The 19184-nt window shown below is 52.4% G+C and overlaps 2 protein-coding genes across 2 annotated transcripts in view; one reads left to right on the forward strand and one right to left on the reverse strand.

Moving 5' to 3' along the window:
* The window catches only part of Plekho2 (pleckstrin homology domain containing O2), a 23794-nt gene extending 18257 nt beyond the window's left edge, over positions 1-5537 (reverse strand). Inside the window, exon 1 of the mRNA XM_055598817.1 lies at positions 5408-5537. Coding sequence (XP_055454792.1) covers positions 5408-5419 — 12 coding nt within the window. The 5' untranslated portion in view covers positions 5420-5537. The remainder of the gene's footprint in view (positions 1-5407) is intronic.
* Positions 5538-11856: 6319 nt separating this feature from the next.
* Pif1 (PIF1 5'-to-3' DNA helicase) lies at positions 11857-18828 on the forward strand. Its single transcript, XM_055598805.1, has 12 exons — positions 11857-12414; positions 12990-13122; positions 13205-13330; positions 13447-13600; positions 13708-13822; positions 13925-14031; positions 15809-15948; positions 16224-16330; positions 17188-17275; positions 17376-17521; positions 18383-18574; positions 18769-18828. The coding sequence occupies exons 1-12, from the start codon at positions 11869-11871 to the stop codon at positions 18826-18828; spliced, it is 1914 nt and encodes a 637-aa protein (XP_055454780.1). The 5' UTR covers positions 11857-11868.
* The last annotated feature ends 356 nt before the right edge of the window (positions 18829-19184 follow it).

A 19184-nucleotide genomic window follows, 5' to 3' on the forward strand; every position in this document is an offset into this window, starting at 1 on the left:
ACACACACACACACACACACACACACACACACACACACACACACACAAATGCAATGAAAAAATTAAGAAAAGGCCACAGCAAGACCTAGTCCATGATTCAGTGTTGCAAAAAGAGAACAGAGGATATTTAAGCCAGGCCTGGAAGAATAGGAGGGCCCACCAGCCTGTGAGGCAATCGGACTCTCTTCTCCCTGGACTTCCTAAAAAACTCAATCCAGCTCCCTGTCCTGAAGCAGGACTCCTTAGCGCTCATCTCCAGGTTGGGCTAGGAGTCTGGGGCGGGCGGCTACTTCTGATGAGTGCTCTGATAACTGTCTCTTCTATCATAGGCATTAAGCACAAACCACTCTGTGCAAGACAGCTACACGGCAGCCTCAGGGCCTGTCACTCACGCCTCATGCCCCATCCAAACCTGCTCAGATGACTGGGTGCTGGGTACATACATGTCTACGTGCCTAGCCGGTGGGGTCAGGTTCATATGAGTACTGAGCACTTACCTTCTTCTCTAGTGAGAGCTGAGGACATATCTGTAGAAATGAAAATTTAAACATACCCTACCTTCTAACCACTGTGCTGAACTTACAGATGCTGAATGTGAAAGAGAGCAGTGGGGAAAGATCAAGAGGGCATCGAATCTAGAGGACACCAGAAGGAAATCAACAGAGTAATTTCGGCTACACTATAATTTACATAGAGCTCCAAAAAGGGGCCCCAGTGAAGAGGCACGCCTCTCCCCAGAGATACCCTGTGGCCACAGATGTCTCTGGAAGGACAAGCCCAGGCAGATATAAGTGTGGTGAGCTGTCAGGAGCCGGGCAGGGCCTGGCTTCTTTGTCATGGCACTGATGAAGCTCCAGCCCGTTTCTCACTGTGGCCTTTCCGTCTCCTGGAACTTGACACATTCTGCTGCACTGGGAACATGGGCTTTGGAGCCCAAGTCTCACAGACCAGAGGCAAACGACTTCCACCTCTTTCTATGTCTCCGCTTGTCCACCTGGGAAATGGAGATGCTAATTGTTCCTGCAAGAAATAGAAACCCATCTTGCTGTCCTGCCTTTTGACGAAGATCAAGCACATACAGGATCCCTTGAGGGCAGGGGTCCTTGTTGTTAACTGCTGTCCTGTTGCCTAGACAGTGCCTGGCACACAGGGAAGGGCTTGATAGACGCTTGCTACTAAATGAAGATAAGGCACATGAGCAGTTCCTAGGATACCCCGAGCTTGGTAAATGGCAGCTGTCACTCCTGTCACTGTTGTGACTGCCCATCACTGCCCGCCCCCCTTTGAGTCTCAGGAACCTTCTCTTCAGCTCTGGTGGTTCTCAATTTAGAATGAGAGGAGCGGAGCTATATCTGCTGGCTCCAGATCTCCAGGAATGTGGGATGTCTCTTCTGGTCTTCTCCCTCATGTGTGGATAGCAAGAGAAATGGGGAAGTGGGCTGGTTCCAAATGATCTTCCCGGATGCAGGGATGAGGAAGTGAGGAGGCCGGACAGTTAGAGCCACCCAGCCAGGAGAGGGAAGGGGCTTTAGGGCAATTTGGCAAGAACACTGAGGTTCTCCCATTCAATCACACAGCCAACAGCCTCTCCCTAGCTGATACCATACCGTGTCCTAGTTTCCCATATGCTCTGGGATGCCCGGGGACCCAAGTGTCTCAGTGACCCGGGCAGACTGCCACAGGTGCAAGACCTTGGACCAGGACTATGGGAGAGGAATCCACACGCCCACATTGCATACATGTAAAGTTATCACTCCGCAGCACCGGCCCTGCGGGCCTCCTACATCCTGAGCTCTCACTGGCTCCTGAACAAAGTGGTGGGGACTTTGGAATGTGAAGCTGCTATTCCCATCTCCCACCTCTGAGCTCCAAGTTTGCCTTTGGATTCTGGGGAGTCCAACCCACCGCCCCACAGTTTCCAAAGTATCTCACGTCCCTGTGATCTCTCCTGTCTGCCACTCGCACTGCCTGACAAGTAAAACTTCACATCAGCCGTAAGCTCTGGGGGCCAAGGCTGGGACCTAGGCCGTGACTGCTGTCACCTCGGAACTGAATCAGTGCCTAGTGAATGCCAAGACTAGATTAGCTAGGGAAGTTAGTTCAAGGTCTGGACGGGCTGACCAGGAAGGGAATGGGCAGGAGGGCATTTTGGGATAGGGAAGGGGACAGCTGAGGGGTTGCAGATGGTGTAACGCAAAGCCCAGCCACCCTACGGGAGGCCTGGCTCAATGCCAGGGTCCTCCTTGCCTCCACCCTCCACAGAAACTCCCTCCCTGCCTCTTAGACCTCCTCCCACCAGGGGTCTGGCTACACCCCAGTAAGTTTTAACAAGGCACCCCTCCCCTTGGCAGAGTTCACAGGGGAGGTTTTGTCTTGCTCAGCCCAGTTTCCCCAGCTCCTCTCTCCTTACTGACCAGCTGACCACTATTTCTGTTCCCCTCCCAGCCATCCTCAGCGGTCCTCCAGCACCCCATGGCATCAGCCTGGCTCCCTCGGCCTGACGTGGGAGTGTCTCAGGGCTATTCTTCTCAAAAGCAAGGAGGGGAAAGAAAAAAAAAAAGGACAGCTCACCCTGACCTGTGTAGGAAAGGGTGAGATAAGAAGCTACAACAAAGTTAAAACAGACAGAAGCCAGCAGAAGAAACCTTGCTGGCTTGGCACATCACAGGCAGCTTGTGATGACTTCTGCCCTTGACCAAATCCAATGACAATCTCCCTAGACTCGAAGAACTCACTCCAAGGCAGGCACGTAGCCTTTAATCATAGAACTTAGGAGGCAACGGCAGGAGGATCTCTGAGTTCAAGGCCAATCTGGTCTATCAATATAGGGAGTACTAGTACTACACAGTGAGACGCTGCCTCAAAAGTGAAAACAAAAAACAAAGACCCTACTCCATCAGAGCCCTAGGATGAAGCTTACGGAGAGAGGCAATAATGCAGGCCCTGCCCTAAGGGATCTTCCAGGCTAATGGAGACAGAACACAGCCGTCTGTGAGAAACTTCAGAGGGGCTAGGTGGTAGCTCCTGCTTGAGGAGGCTCTTGTCTGTTGGGAAAGTCACAGCTCTTAACCTGAGGGAATGCCCCATCCTAGCCTTCTGCTGGGGCAAAGGCCTGGGGTTGGTGAAGAGCTCTTCCAGAAGGTACATGGCAACTTAAAGGCAAAAAGGTACCAAAAAGTTCACATTCCCACAGTGCTGGAGAGCTGGCTCAGCGTCAGGAGCACTAGCTGCTCTTCCAAAGGACCTGGGTTCGATTCCTGGCTCCTACACGGCAGCTCACAAACTCTGGTTCTGGAATACCTGATGCCCTCTTCTGGCCTCCGCTGGCATCGGGCATGCAAGTGGTTCACAGACATGTATGTAAGCAAAACACCCATACATATAAAGTTTTTAAATAGACTTCACATTCTTAACCCTTTTCCCTCAGAAAGGAAAAAGCGAAGCAGAAAGAGCAAGAGGTCAACCCAGTGGCATAAACCAGAGCTGCAACAGGACACTGCCATGCCTGTTTCAGTAAGGGTGAGGCCAAGTGGGCAGTCTGGAGCCAGGGAAAGGCTTGACTTTGGGAGAGCAATCGGGCAGAACCAGGGAGGCCTAGAGCTAAGGTTTCCAACCTTACTCCAGGGACAGCAACAACACCTCCATTGATATTTTTGGTTTTCAAAGCTTTGGCACACATATTATCAAATTTCTGGATCCCCCTTCCCTTCTCACTTTACAACCAGGAAAATGAGGACCAGAAAACACAGATAGGCAGCTGCTTGAGCCCAAACCAGCACTTTTCCAAGCCTTAGCCTGACAGAGACCACCTTCCTACATCCTACACAGAGGCCAAGGGAGGCTGGGCCCAAGGGTGGTGGCACCGAGGAAATGCAAAGCATGAAGGCTGAAAGCAGCTGTGTGAAAGTGAGGTGAAAAGGTGGCCTGAGGTCAGGGGCAAAGTAAGCGGCCGTAATTACTACACATTTTAGAGAAGGATGGACACAGGATGGACACTTGTTAGCATGGGCTAACAAGTGAACTCTGGAAGTAGGAAGCAACAAGAGTTAGGGTACCAAAGAGAGGGGAGGCACAAGAGTTCCTGGCGCTGTGGCTGAGATCTAGGGGTTAGGCGCAGGAAGTAACGTGGCAAGACTTTAATGACCCAGATACTTCAAGAGTTTTTGGTATCTGGGAGTCAGAAAGTAGCAGTGTTAGAGATCACGGAGCAGAGGAACACGGGGCTGTGCTGAGCCCAGGAAGCCCCCGGATAACTTCCTTTAACTGGGGACCAGAGCAAATGAGGAGATGGAGTAATCCTGACCCACGTCCTCTGGGAGCAAGGGAAGGGCCTTCGACAGAGAGCACAGCCATTGCAAGAGGGGGAACCCGAGAGCAGACAGCAGCCCCACCTGTGACAGCAAGAAGAGAAACCACAGTAAAAACGTAATGGCCTGACTTTGCCCCCTACCTGTACCCGTTCTGAGTGCAGGGACCACAATTGTACTGTTGGGTCTAGGGGAGGAGGCTAGGCCCTAGGTTGTGTAGAAGAGGAAACACCACCGGCAGAGAGGGGAAGTGACTTATCTACCATCCCACAGAAACTCAAGGCCTGGCCTAGAGGGAACAGGCAGCCTAGCAGTGGCTGCAGGAAATACGCAAGTGGACACTGACAGGAATAGGGGTGGCTGAGCTCACTGAAGACTCCAAAGCTGGCCTGGGGGGGTCCAGGTGGGGAGGCTTCATCTTTCTTCCCTGCCCTTCAAGGGATAAGAGAGTCTTCTTTTTACTCATTTGACGAGCATGGAGTAAGTGACTGCTGTATACTGGACCCTTGGACAACGAGAATGCTGCGAGAATGCAGTTTGTGTGCCGAGGGCAGAGGATGCTCAAGGGGCATTGCTGATCTACCAGGTCAGTTAGCTGACCTGACCCTTCAACTAATATCCTCAGACAGACACAGCACAGGAGCAGCGGGCGCTCTCCTAGAGACGTGCACAAGGAAGACAAAAGCAATTTCTTCGGTCCTGCGATCCCGTTACAGCCTCAGATTCCTCGGGACAGTGGCCCAGGACCCCGAAAGAACTCTGATCCCTCAGAAGCAGACCTGGCCGAGGGAGGAAAGGAAAGCCAAGAAAGGGTGTAACGGGATTCTAGCACAGCAACCCAGTCCACTTTCCGCACGTCACCGAACTCTCCAGAGCCTCAGTCTCCCCATCAATCCAATGGGAACCATGACAGGCACTGTTTTCCAGTCCGTGAGAAAAGCCCAAAACACAACCCAGGATATCGTCGGCGAGGCGCAGGACGAGACCTCCACCCCGCACCTACCTCATCGGTCCAGGAAAAGAGTGTGCAGAGAGACCCGTGAAAGTGGGGCGGGCGGGACCCCAGCCCAGCCCCCTGTTCCATGTGGCCCAGCCCTCACCTCCTCCTCCATGGCGAGTCTGTGCGGTCCGGCGGCTTTGCGGCTTACTGATGCCCGTGCCGCGCGGGCTCCGCTGGCTCCATCTACGCGTAGCCGGGCGGCGGCTTTGCTGTCTTCTGTCCCGCCGGCCGCCCGGGGCCCAAGAAACTTCGGGGGGCGGGGCCGGGGCGGGGAGGGGTTTCCGGGGGCTGGGGTCGGGGCCGGGGGTTGTGCCGCGGCGGCGTCCAGCCCCCGCCTGCGGGGCAGCGAGGACAGCGGCCGGGCGGGGGCTCGGGGGCGGGCCGGGCGGACCCTGGGCGGGGCTGGCGCGGAGCTCCGGGAATGGACGAAAGAACCCGGGCGGAGCTGAAGGAGCAGGAAGAGGGCGGAGACAGGTTTCCCCGAACCCAGGCGGAGAGAGGCACTGGGAGGGGGTACGGGCTGGGGAGGTAGGGGATGCTGAGGGGGAGAGGGCTTCCGGCCCAGGGGCGGGGGGAGGGGAGGGGACGGCTTGGCGGGGACGTGAGGGCGTGAGCAGGGTGCGGCGGGGCGGGGCGGGGCGGGGGCGCGGCTGACCCGGCGAAGCGGTGGGTAGCTGATGCCTTTGAGGTTTCCTAACCCAGTGGGCTCGGGTGGCGGGACCGGATCCAGCTGCCAGGGCAGTTCAGCAATGAGTTTACAGAGAGGTCCGTCTTCTTTCCCCTCCGCAGTAGTGGCGGCGGTCTCTGGTCTGTGGAACTTCTGGGTGGGGCCCGGCCGTGAGCTTGGGGTTCATGGCCAGAATAAGAGTCTGACTCGGTTCCTTTATGGAGCGTGTATGCCTTTGGCTCTCTGAAATCCCAAACTCCGTGCTCTCCTTTCCCTCCTTCAATCCCTCTCCGATTCTCCTGTTGTAAGCTGACTCCATCCAGTCCTGACCTGACCACGTTGCTGGAGAGTGGGGTGAAGCGACCAGTAGAGAAAGTCTACCATGCACTTTCATAATGTTGGAGAAAAAGGCTCGAAGGGTGAATGTGATATCCAGACTTCCGGCATTCCCCTGCGCGCGCGCGCGCGCACACACACACACACACACACACACACACACACACACACACACGCAGCTTTCCTGGTGAGGTGTAAATGTTTTGCTTGTGGAAGGGATTAACGGTGACGGACCTCCTTTGATTCTGGTCCCAGCTACGGCAGTTGGCCAAACTTCTCTTTCACTGCCCTCTGCTGGCCTTTGGGCTCCTGGGTCCTCCGTTCTCTGTGGAAGAGGACGGAACGCACTGCCCTTCAGGTTTGGACCTGGTTCTGCACCTAAAGGGTGAAGAGGGATGGTGACGGTTCTTCGGTTAGGAGCACTTGCTGCTCTTCCAGAGGACCCAGATTTGGCTCTCAGAACCCACGCAAGTGGCTCGCAACTCTCTGTAACTGCAGTTCCAGGGGCACATAAGACAATAAAACAATTTAAAAATTTAAGAAGGAGGAAGAAAACAATGTGCGAGGACCATAGCGTTGTATAACAGCTTCCTCCAAGATTGAAACATCCCATCCTTTATAAACAGGAAGGGAAACAACTCAACAATAAAATCTCACTTGCACCGGGCCTTTAATCTCAATACTCTGGAGGCAGAGGCAAGTGGATTTTTGTGCATTAGAGGTCAGCCTGGTCCACAGAGTGAGTTCCAGGACAGCCAGGGCTACACAGAGAATCCTGTCTCTAAAAACAAACAAACAATCCCATTTCTTGCTATTTGGAGAATGGGTTATAATAAGAGTGGAATCCGGGACTTCAGGTAACCAGGAGACTGTTGCTGAATGAAGACAGGAGAAAAACGATTGTATTCAGTTGGCACTGGAGAAGAATGAAAGCTCTGTTTTGGAGAAAGTGAGTTTGACATGCCTACTGGCATTTCAAATCCAGATGTATGAGGAAGCTGAGTGAAGGTAGACAGGCTCAAGTAAAATATTGATAGTCAGCAAATGATAATCAAGTCTTAAAATTGAAAAACAGGGACAGAGGTCTGTAAATGAGAGAGGGGAGAGGGAGGGAGAAGGTGGGGGAAAGAGAGCAGGAGCAAGGTGAGGTCCAATTTCTTTGGTAATATATTTATGTGTGTGGCTGTGGTTTTGCTTTTAGCCTGGGTATCACACTGTGGCCTAGGCTGGCTTCTAGCTTAGCCTCGGAGGCCTGAGAAATCAATACTGTTTTCTCATTCATCTCTTCTAACCACGCTTTCTTTGAAAGCTTCGGATTGCAGAAGGAAGGCAAGAGCTTGGAGAGAAAGGACCCTAAGGTGGAAGGGTGGGGTTCTTTTTAGACCACATGATATTGCCCTTTGCTAAAGTTTCAGTTGTTTCTTTAGTGTGGACTGGGGCCTTCCAGTGGGAGAGATCAGGTGAGACCCGGAAAGAGTTCTACAAGAGAAAATTTTCCAAGACACCCCTCCTTCCAAGTGTCTGTCTCAGACCCAAGATTTGGGTTTAGGAAAGGAAACTGAAAAGTAGCTTTGTGCCTCCCTCGAAATTGACCTCAAGTGGCAGCAGCAAGCAGAGACTCACACGTGCACACTGCCACCCAAAGCAACAAAGAAGGACGTTGGACTGTGGTTGTGAGGATGCTCTGTGCCTCCGATCCCCTGCAATCCTCTGCGTCAGGACTCAAGTCTCAGAACTGCTGAGCAACTTTAGGCAGAGGGCGAGTCCAAGAAACGTTGAGCTCTGCGTGTCTTGCTACAAGATCTCTGTTCTGTCACTTACAAAAGGTTAGGTGAGAAAATAACACGTTCGAATAATACCAAATAGTACCTTCTCTATAGTTCAGAATTCCTTGCCCATTTAAAAGAAATTAAAATATAAGTCAGAAAAGTTAGATGCATGGACTGGAGAGATGGCTTCACCCCCCTCCCCCAAGATAGAGTTTCTATATGTAGTCCTATCTGTTCTGGAACTCGTCCTGTAGACCAGGCTGGCCTGGAACCCAGAGATCCACCTGCCTCTGCCTCCCAAGTGCTGAGATTCTCAAGGCATGCTCACCACCCGGCTGAGCAGTGGCTCTTGCAGAGGACCTGGGTTCTGTTTGAAGCACCCACAAGGTGGCTCACAACTATCTGCAACTTCAGTTTCAGGGGCTCAACTCCCTCTTCTGACCTTGGCAGACATGCAGTGCACATTCATACATTCAGGCAGAACACTGTACATACACGAAATAAAGTGAACCAATCTAATAGTTAAAACACACTCACATGGACCAGGCATGGTGGCATGATGTCTTTTTTTATTCTCAGCTCTTAGGAGACACAGGCAAAGAGAATTTCTAGTGATTGACCAGCTGGGGCTGTATCATAGCATGTCTTAGGTCATCCTGAACCATATAGCAAGACTCTGTTTCAAAACCCCAAATGAAGCTGGTGGTGCACAGCTTCAATCCCAACATTCAGGAGGCGGAAGAACGCAGATCTCTGAGTTCTAGGCCAGCCTGGTCTACAGAGCAAGTTCCGGGCAGAGAAATCCTATCTCCAAAAACAAACAGACAAAAGAAAGAAAAGAAAACAAAGTGGTGGGACTAGAGTTGTTCTTAGTGATAGAGTATCCCAGTATCCCACTGGGCAAGCTCCTGGCTTTCATTACCAGCACAACTAAAGAAACATATAAAGCACCATCTCATTTATGTCAAGCATACTTAAGTAATACACTGATGTCTACAACTTTAAAATGTGTAGCAAAAGAATGGATTGATATACAAAATGACAAAGGTATGCAAAAACAAATATTAACATAAAAAGGTAGTGGCCATATGATTATTTACTGTAATTTAAAAAATTACAATGTGCTGATGAGTGGAGGTGCATGCTTTTAATTCCAGCACTCGGCAAGGAGAGAGAGGCAGATCTTTGAGTTCAAAGCCAGGTCTACAGAGTTTCAGGACACCCAGGCTGTTTCACAGAGAAACCCTATCTTGAAAACAAAACTAAATTACAATGTGTGTGTGAGAGAGATATACAGACAGACAATGTGCAGATGTGGAGGTCAGAGGATAACTTAGGAGTGTTGGTTCTCTCCATCCACCATATGGGTCCCTAGGATCAAGTTCAGGTTGTCAGACTTGGTGGCAGGTTCCTTTACCTGCTGAACCATTACTTGGGCCATGCTGTGAAACTCTTTCAACCCTTCGGCATTGTATTTGCTAGAATATTTACCGGGATCTGAGAATTAAAAAATTGCACATTTTTGTCTCAGTAGGTACAGAGTTTCTATGTGAGATGGTGGAAAAGTTTTAAAGTTTTTAATGTTTATTTAAATACATATATATACATACACACATACATATGCATATGAGCATTTTGCCTACATTTGTATGAGTACCAGAAGGTGTTGGATCCCCTAGAACAGAAGGTTGTGAGCCACTGTGTAGATGCTGAGAACAAGTGCTCTTAACCTCTGAGCTGTTTCTCCAATTTCAATGAAAAAGGTCTGAGGGTTGGAGAGATGGCCCAGCAGTAAAGAGCACATGTTCACCTTGCAGAAGACCTGAGTTCAGCTCCCAGAACCCACAGGTGGCTCTCAGCCATCAGTGTCAAGGGAGTCAACAGGCACATAAGTGGTGCACATGTAGGCAAAACACGCATGCAGATAAAATAAAGTAATTCTTGCTTGTTTGGTTTTGGCTTTTTGTTTTGTTTCTGTGTAGCCTTGGCTTTCCTGAAGCTCAGCTCTGTAGACCTGTCTGGCCTTGAACCCACAGAGATCTGCCTGCCTCTTCTTTCTTTAAAGAAGAAAAAGTTTTGAAAACAGAATTTGATGGTTGCACTTCAGAACTAAGTGGTTGCAGTGGTAGATGCATGGAATCACAACAGTTAGATGCAAGCAGAATGATTAGAAACTCAATGTCATGTCCCTGTAAGTAGCAACTTTAAGAAATATGAGGCTAGCCTTGGATAAATGATGTCCTGGAGGGGGCTGGGGAGAAGAAAGAAAGATGAAAGAAGAAAGAAAGGAAGGAAGGGAGGGAGGGAGGGAGGGAGGGAGGGAAAGAAAAGAAAAGAAAAAAGAAAAGAAAAGCAATTTAGTCTGTAGTGGCTGTCATTATCTATAAAACGCGGCTACTCGACTCACCTGGAAGAACCTTCCAGCCATGTAATTTCAAGCTTCAGTGAAGGGAAAATAATAATTAAAAGTTTTCAAAGCTGGATCGTGTCAGGTGCCTGTAGTCATAGCTACTTAGGGGGCTGAAGGAGGAGGCTCCGTTAAGACAGGGAATTCAAGGGCAGCCTACACACTGTGGCAAGACCCCAGCTGAAAAAGAACAAATTCTCTGAGGAGCCAAAGCAACCAGAGGACAAGTACTCGCTGGCTTCCTTTATACCCTCTGGACCTGACACTGGTCTTAAAGCTCCTCATCCACAGGTTTCAGCATGGTAAAAGAGACAAGTGTACAGAAAAATTCTTAGGAGGGCAGAGAAGGGTGAAAAGAATCAGGGAACAGAGAAGCCGACCTGGCTGGCTCGAGGAAGGGCCTGCCCGGTGGTTTTGTGGGTGGGAACAAGGTGTGAAAAGGACTAGGCAGATTTTCCCCAGTCGAGTGTGTGTATGTTGGGGAGGGAGGGAGAAGGACAAGAAAAATCTTCAGAGCCGCTCTGGGTGACAGCACGCCACACGCCAGCAGCCGCGGCCACTTCCCTCCCGCGCCACGGCCCCCCGTGGAACTCCAGACGCACGCACGTCCCTCCGCCAGGAAAAGCCTGGTTCCGGTGGGTTGCTCCACCGGGTCTCCGCGGAGTTGGAAGCCGAGGAGAGGCCGGCCCGAGGGCACGCCCCGTCCCCTGATTGGCTAGAGCATGCACAGCCCAGGCCAGTGATAGGGTGATTCTTCTGTTCCCGGAGTTTGAATGTTCTCAGCGCCGCAGCTTTGCTGCCTGCCGGTTCCGATCGGCTTTTTCCTCCGAAAGCGACGAGTCGTTCTGTCGGATCCTTGAGGTGGGAGACAAAGAACGTGACTATTTTAGGGATCCTCGCCGGGAGAGGTACAGAGGAGCGGGTCGGACGGAGGGACGCTGGATTCCTGGGCCGGAGGTTCCATCCTTTCCAAAGCACGGGAATCACACTGACCCTGATACCTACTAGTCTGTGGAGGGGGTGTGCCTGTCTCAGCCTGTTTTCACTCCTCCCAGTCTGGGTAGACGTCCCCGATGGGTCCCGTACTCGTGTCTTCTTAGGCAGGCTTATTTCTGAGCAGGAACCCCTTTCTCATGTGGCCGTTGCAGGACAAGCGACGCTCGCCAGCCCCGCGTGAGTTTGACACCGCCTTCCACGGCTCGGAGAACTGCAGCAGGGGACGCTTCTCCTCGCTCCAGGGTCCTAGGCGTCTCGGTGGCACCTTCGGTGACCAGTGAAAAGCTCCTGGACCCTACGTGGCCTGGACAGGCCTTTTCGTCACGGCATCCGTGCCGCCTGTTACATCCCGTTTTTCTGTGACTTTGCCTGCAGAGACCCCGGAGATGCTTTCCGGCACCCAGGGGGCGACAGGTGCATGTGAGGACGCGGAGCTGCGCTGCCGGGTGGCCGTGGAGGAGCTGAGTCCCGGAGGGCAGCCTCGCAAGCGCCAGGCTCTGCGCGCGGCGGAGCTGAGCCTGGGTCGAAACGAGCGCCGCGAGCTCGTGCTGCGACTGCAGGCCGCGGGGCCGGCGGGGCGGCCGCGGTGCTTCCCGCTGCGCGCCGCGCGCCTCTTCACCCGCTTCGCCGCGGCCGGGCGCAGCACGCTGCGGCTCCCCGCGGAAGGCGCCCCCCGGGCTGGCTCCGTGCAGCTGCTGCTCTCCGACTGTCCCCCCGCGCGCTTGCACCGCTTCCTGCGCACGCTGCGCCTGAAGCTGGCGGCCGCCCCGGGGCCGGGACCCGCCTCTGCTCGCGAGCAACTCCTAGGCCCGCGGCCCCGAGACTTTGTCACCATCAGTCCAGTGCAGCCCGAGGAACTGCGGCGTGCAAAGGCCACCCGGGCTCCAGATTCCGTGCTGGAGAAGCAGCCAACGGAATCCAAGCCTAATACCGTGAGGATCAGAAAGGGAGTGGGCGTGCTACTGTTGAAGATGCAAGAGAGCCGGGAGGCCCAAGGTTGGGGGAAGATGGTCCGCAATATTAATTGGATCTCTGGTGATCTGAAATGCCCATCGGACATCATTTGAGTATGGTCCCAGGGATGCGTGCTTCCCCGCCAGTAATTCCCGAGATTGGGATAAACTGAGAACAGGAAACTAGGCCAGGCCAAAGAGATAGCGGCAGGGGAGACTAGGCATGGAAACTTGAGAAGGAAAAATGGGTGTTATAGCCCCAGAAGAGAGGAACTTTTGGAGAGAATGGAAAAGGACAGGGACAGGCAATAGTCCAATCACCTCAAGGGAAAACCACCAGGTGGGTCTGACAGACCTTTTAGATTAGATCCGGTGTGGTCACCAATCTAAGATGCCTGGCACTGAACTGGTGAAAAGCCAGAAACGGAGGTTAGTATTTGTTTGGACAAACCTGCTCAAAGTTCCAAGTGAAGTCGAGGGCAAGGCAGAGGGCTGTGTTGCGATGCACACAGACCGAACAGCACGAGGTTCTGAGGCAGCCCTGTTCCTGCCAGGACGCTCCAAGGTGGCCCCTGCCTGTGAAGAAGTTGAGCATGCACTCCACCAAACCGAAGCTCTCTGAGGAGCAGGCTGCCGTGCTGAGGGCGGTCCTGAAAGGCCAGAGCATTTTCTTCACCGGGAGTGCAGGTACTGGAGAAGGGGTGGGGGCTGGGGGCAGCCTTAGAACGGCACGCAAGATGAGGCCACCCTGACTTTGCCTACTGCCCAGGGACAGGAAAGTCCTATCTGCTGAAGCATATCCTGGGTTCCCTGCCTCCTACGGGCACTGTGGCCACTGCCAGCACTGGGGTGGCAGCCTGCCAGATCGGGGGCACCACCCTTCATGCCTTTGCAGGTAAGTGTGAACCCCTGGGCTTCGGTTAAGAGCAAGCCAAGCCTGTGGAAAGGAGGGGCGAGATGGGGGTGGGGAGAGCTGGGATCTCAGCAGAGACTGAAGAGTTTCACCCACAGGCATTGGCTCAGGCCAGGCTCCCCTGGCCCAATGTGTGGCCCTGGCCCATCGGCCAGGTGTGCGGCAGGGGTGGCTGAACTGCCAACGGTTGGTCATCGATGAGATCTCCATGGTAGAGGCAGACTTGTTTGACAAGTTGGAAGCAGTGGCCAGGTCAGTGTGTACAGCAAGGGCAGTCACTGAGGCAGTGAAGAATCTGGTGATTTCCCCCAAGGGGCTTGCCCACCAGCATCTCTAACGCACTTTCTGCTCCTATCCAGAGCTGTCCGGCAGCAGAATAAGCCGTTTGGGGGGATCCAGCTCATCATCTGTGGGGACTTCCTACAGTTGCCACCAGTGACCAAAGGCTCCCAGAACCCTCGATTCTGCTTCCAGGTACTGACCACGCCCTAGCCCTGGCCTTTGCTTATGGGGAGTTACACCCTGACTCTGAGCCTATGTCTTCTCTGTTCCCTGACTCCCCCCCCTCCTCACCAGGCCAAGAGCTGGAGAAGGTGTGTGCCAGTGATTCTGGAGTTGACTGAGGTTTGGAGGCAGGCAGATCCGACCTTCATCTCTCTACTGCAGGCTGTGAGGTTGGGCAGGTAGGTACTGGAAAAGGGGCCATGGGTTGAGGATATGAGCATGGACCTATAGTATGTTTTGGGGTGGCGGGCCTCATGTTGTCTAGGCTGGTGTAGCATTTGCTATGTGGCCAAGGATGACCTTGAACTCCTGATCCCCTTGCCCCCACCGCCTCAGTCCTAGGATTTAGAGGCTTTTGGTAACTACACCTGGTTCAGGAAACTGGGAGAGATGACTGTCCTCAGAAGCGAGAAGTCTGTACAGGAAAATAAGGTTGGGGAGGATGCTGGACAACTTAGGACAGAATATACTCAAGAATGTTATAACACCAATAAGTAAATAAGTATAATATTTGGCATTGGGCATTATGGCACACAACTGTAACCACAGGGCTTAAGACGCTGAGGTGTAGAATAGTGAGTCTGGAGGACTGGAGAGACGGATCAGTGGTTAAGAGCACTGGCTGCTCTTTCGGAGGACCCTGGTTCAATTCTCGGCACCCACATGGCAGCTCACAACTGTCTGGTCTGTAATGACGTAATGACTCCCTCACACAGATATATATGTATGCCAAAAACCAAATGTACATATAAATAAAGGGGGGGGGGGGCTGGAGAGATGGCTCAGAGGGTTAGCACATTGGCTGCTCTTCCAGAGGTCCTGAGTTCAATTCCTAGCAACTGCATGGTGGCTCACAACCATCTGTGGTAAGATCTGGGTGTCCTTTCTGGCGTGCAGGTGTACATGCAGGCAAAACACTGTAAACATAGTAAGTAAGTAAGTAAATAAATAAATAAATAAATCTAAAAAATAGTGAGTTTGAGGCCACCCTGGGCTGTTGAGGGAGATACTATCTCACACAAAAACGAAACAAAACAAAACCAAAAACCAAACAACAAACTGCTACCTATGCCATACTTCACGTAGAAACACATGCTAGCAGGCTGGGGAGAGGGCTCAGGCAGTAGAGCGTTTGCTACACGAGCATGAGGACCTGGGTTTGGATTCCCCAGTGCTCACGTAAAAAGTTGGGTTGACAGCATATGCCTGTAGACCCCTGTGCTGGGAAGTCAAAACAGGAGAATTCCTGAGCTCACTGGCCTGGTGAGTAAGCTCCAGGTTCAGTAAGAGACCCCATCTCAAAAACAAACAAGGTGGTGGCTCATGCCTTTATTCCCGGTACTCCGCAGGTGGGTCTCTGTGAGTCTGGGCCAGCCTGGTCTACAAATTGAGTTCTAGGAGAGCCAGGGCTACATAGTGAGACCCTGTCCCAAAAAAGCAAAAAACAAAGGCTAAAAGTAACCGAGGAAGACACTCAGCATTGACTTCCAGCTCTCTCTCATACGCACCACACAGAGAAAAAAAAAAAGAATACTCAGGCTAGCTATTTCAGCCAAAGCAGTAGGCAAGTGGCTAGAAGATTGTACCCTCAAGTCCAATCTGATGACAGGATGGCCAGGATTACAGGGTGTGAACACTGACATCTTGTTCCAGGCCTGCAACCCTTTGGCCCAGGCTCACCCATTACACCCTGCTTCTCTAGCGCACTGTGGGTTCGGCGGTGGCCAGTTTCTCTGGAGGCAGACGTAGGAGTAGGCCCACCTCTACACAGAGTGCAGCATCCTTAGCCCGACGCTCACTGCCCACATCTGAGGGACAAGTAGACCAACTGGGGCTTGGGTAGCAGCAAGTCTTGTCCTGGTGCCCTTTTGGGGTCCCAAGGCTTGGTCTGTGCAGCAGGCCCCCACCTTTTCTGGTGTCCAGGGGACTTCTGGCCTGACAGTGCAGCCCCCACAGATGTTCAGATGAAGTCACCCGCCAGCTCAGGGCCACAGCTGCCCATAAAGTGGGAAGAGATGGAATTGTGGCCACGAGACTCTGCACCCACCAGGATGACGTGGCCCTCACCAATGAGAAGCGGCTGAAGGAGCTGCCAGGTAAACAAATGCTTGCGCTTGGCAATGCCAGCTGGGAGGGGACCATCACACAGGTGTGACACTCCTCCACACATCCCCAGCAAACTGGGCCCACGTTCTATGTACATGTAGATGAAACTATGACCCCAAAGCTGTGGTGAGCTGATTCCAAGGCCCCAGATAGGCCTGAGCTGTCCCAGTCCATTCACCCACAACCATCTTGACCTAATACATTTTTGTTAGCTGAATAACAAGTCAATAATATATTACCTGTTTTCCCAACTTTGCTTTTCTAGGCGAAATACACAGTTTTGAGGCTATAGACAGTGACCCCGAGCTGGCCCAGACCCTGGATGCCCAGTGTCCTGTTAGCCGTGTCCTTCAGTTAAAGCTGGGGGCTCAGGTGAGCGGGAAACAGGGCCAGATCCCTGATTATTAATACTCTACCAAGGCTACTTAATAGTTGATGGACCTACTGTGACTACCTTCTCCCATGTTTGTCTTCAGCTTTCCCCCTTCTTGCTTCTTTTAACATCTAGAGCCCTCTCAAGCAATGCTGCTTTGGGCAAGCCTCTTTCTCTTACTGAAGCTCAGTTCCCAGGTGGACTGTCTCTCCCATGGTGACGTCCCCATCATGTAAGGTATATTACCCCTATAGTGGTATACCTTATAGATAGGCAGCTTCTGACCCCTCCCTTATGGGATGGACAAGAATGGTAGATTTTCCTCGGAATCCGTTGGGCACACATGGGGAAATGCAAGCATTATGGCTGAAAGAGGGATGGCAGGAGCTAGTGTCAAGAGCTTTGGTCCTCTAGGCAGAAATACCTCCCCCACTTTTTAAAAATAGGATAAGGATGCAGCCCCAGATGGCTTGGAACTTGTTATGTTGACCAGGGTAGCCTTGAACTCATAGAGATCCACCTGCCTCTGCTTCCCGATTGCTGTACTTAAAAGCGTGTACCACTATACCCGGCGAATTCTGTTTTTGAAGTCCTGTGATGCAGGTTACCCTCATGGCCTCATCAACTTCTTTCTGGGCAATTTCATGAATAATAAGCCCCTTTGACACTAGGTAAGGCCAAGATATTTCCAGGAAGATAAGTCCTAGAGGTCACAGTCAAGTCACCACAGAGGCGGTTGTGCTAAGATTTGGGATTCAGTTCCTTAATAGCCCACACCCTCTCTCTGAACCCTAACTGCAGGAGGGAGTCAGTCCTCCGTGGGTCTGTCCCCATCCCTGCACTTTGTCCTCCGCAGGTCATGTTGGTGAAGAACTTAGCAGTGTCTCGGGGCCTGGTGAATGGTGCCCGAGGAGTGATAGTTGGCTTTGAGTTGGAAGGGAGAGGTGAGTGGTGGTGGAGGGCCCTCATACTGCTTGAGTTTACTTCACAGCAGGACAAACCACAGGCTGGCTAAAAGGTCGGACTTCTCCATGCCTTCCTCAGGGCTACCCCGGGTACGGTTCCTGTGTGGTGTCACTGAGGTCATCCGCACTGACCGCTGGACAGTACAGGTCACTGGGGGCCAGTTCCTCAGCCGGCAGCAGCTTCCTCTACAGCTGGCCTGGGCAATGTCCATCCACAAAAGCCAGGTGAGTTCCCAGTGCAGGGGTGGGCAAAATAGGGTAGAGTGGGCAGGATATGCTGGGACATTCTGAAATGTATCTTAAAGACTATAAGGGAACTGGACTTCCCTGTGACAGGATGTTCCAGATCAGAAGCAAAATAAGCCTACCAACTTTCCTTCCTTTTCTCTCTTTCCATGGGGTCTCATTAGCCCAGGCTGGCCTCAAACTCATTATGTAGCTGTAGAGGACGTTAGCCTTGATCTTCCTACCTCTGTCTCCTGCGAGCTGGTATTACAAGTGTACACCATCATGCCTGGCTTATGAGGGTGCTGGGGTTCAATCCAAACCCAGGGCTTCGTGCCTGTTAGGCAAGCCTGCTACCAGCCAAGCCAAACCGAGCTCTGAACTTTTCTTTAGTGCATTTCCTAGTCCACATTCTTCTCTCTCTTTCTAGGCCCTCCTCTACCATTTCCTGACCATGATCAGAATAGGTTAATCCCTGTAATTACCATATGAAGTATGGATACAACTAGCAATAGTTGGTGATATACACAAGGTAGAAAACAAAGATGCTAAGAAACCTGCTCAGGCCTCAGAGCTAGTGGAGAGGTAGAGTTTAGCGCTATACAGATTTAGCACTGTACCTGTCTGACCATTGCCTGAGCTCTCTCTCACCCTGTCCCTCAACTCTTGCCTTGGTCCTGTGCCCCCACACTCCATTCCCCATCCCCTACCCATATTCAAGCCCGTGTAAGGCTCAGGTCTCCCTTGTTTGAGACTCTGGATGGGCGAGGCCACCTGGGAGCAGTAGCTGGGTTGGTAACAGTCATTTGAATGCAAAGGACCTGAGGATAAGTTGGCTTTTACTGTCTCTCCCTCACCCAGGGCATGTCTCTGGACTGTGTGGAGATCTCTCTGGGCCGTGTGTTTGCCAGCGGTCAAGCCTATGTCGCCCTCTCCCGGGCCCGCAGCCTCCAGGGCCTTCGCGTGCTAGACTTCAACCCCATGGTGGTTCGCTGTGACCTCCGAGTGCTGCGCTTCTACGCTACCCTGCAGCAGGGGAGGGGCCTCAGCCTGGTAAGGGGTCCTAAAGATGGACCTCCTAGGTGGGCAGGCTGAGAAGGACAGGAGAAGGCCTAGCAGGGAGACCCCTAGGGCAGAGAATCTGTGGGCTCCTTTTGGGTGGAGGCAGAAGGAAAGAGGTGTTGGCCCTCAGGCTGGGCCCTAAGGATTGGCACAAATCTGTGACTGGCTTTCTGGTTCTGACCTAGGAGTGCCAGGATGATGAGGAGGCAAACTCAGATCTGGAGAACATGGACCCAAACCTTTGACCTCAGCTGAGAGAGAAGACAAGCTTCTAGCTTCTTCACGGGTCAAGGCCCTAGAAAATAACCGGGGAGTGTTTCTTCCCTCATTCAGCCTGCTGGTAGGGTTAAGGGACATGATTTCCTACCTACTTACCAGCTCTGCCTCAGTTTCACCCCTTTCCCTGGAGAAACTTTCAGGGTCAGAAGCTGGAACTGGTGATGGTTACCAGAGGACAAAGCTCTCTCTACAAGAGATGGACACATGGCCAGAGTTCTAAGCTGCAGGCGGAGAAGCAGTGCCTGCAAGCAGGTGCTGCAGCAGCAGCAGGAGACCCCAATCAGGGCCTGTCTTCTTGCGCCGCATCTATTTATTTTGTGCG

Source organism: Psammomys obesus, unplaced genomic scaffold (genome assembly GCF_907164565.1).
Source record: "Psammomys obesus unplaced genomic scaffold, mPsaObe1.curated_primary_1811, whole genome shotgun sequence".
NCBI classification, from domain to species: domain Eukaryota; kingdom Metazoa; phylum Chordata; class Mammalia; order Rodentia; family Muridae; genus Psammomys; species Psammomys obesus.

What these genes read in the sequence shown, in the direction of transcription:
- Pif1 (XM_055598805.1), top strand. Translation starts at nt 11,869, where the DNA reads ATGCTTTCCGGCACCCAGGGGGCGACAGGTGCATGTGAGGACGCGGAG. An exon ending in AAGTTGGAAGCAGTGGCCAG is followed by an intron (nt 13,601 to 13,707) that starts GTCAGTGTGTAC and finishes GCTCCTATCCAG; the next exon opens with AGCTGTCCGGCAGCAGAATA. An exon ending in TGTCCATCCACAAAAGCCAG is followed by an intron (nt 17,522 to 18,382) that starts GTGAGTTCCCAG and finishes TCCCTCACCCAG; the next exon opens with GGCATGTCTCTGGACTGTGT.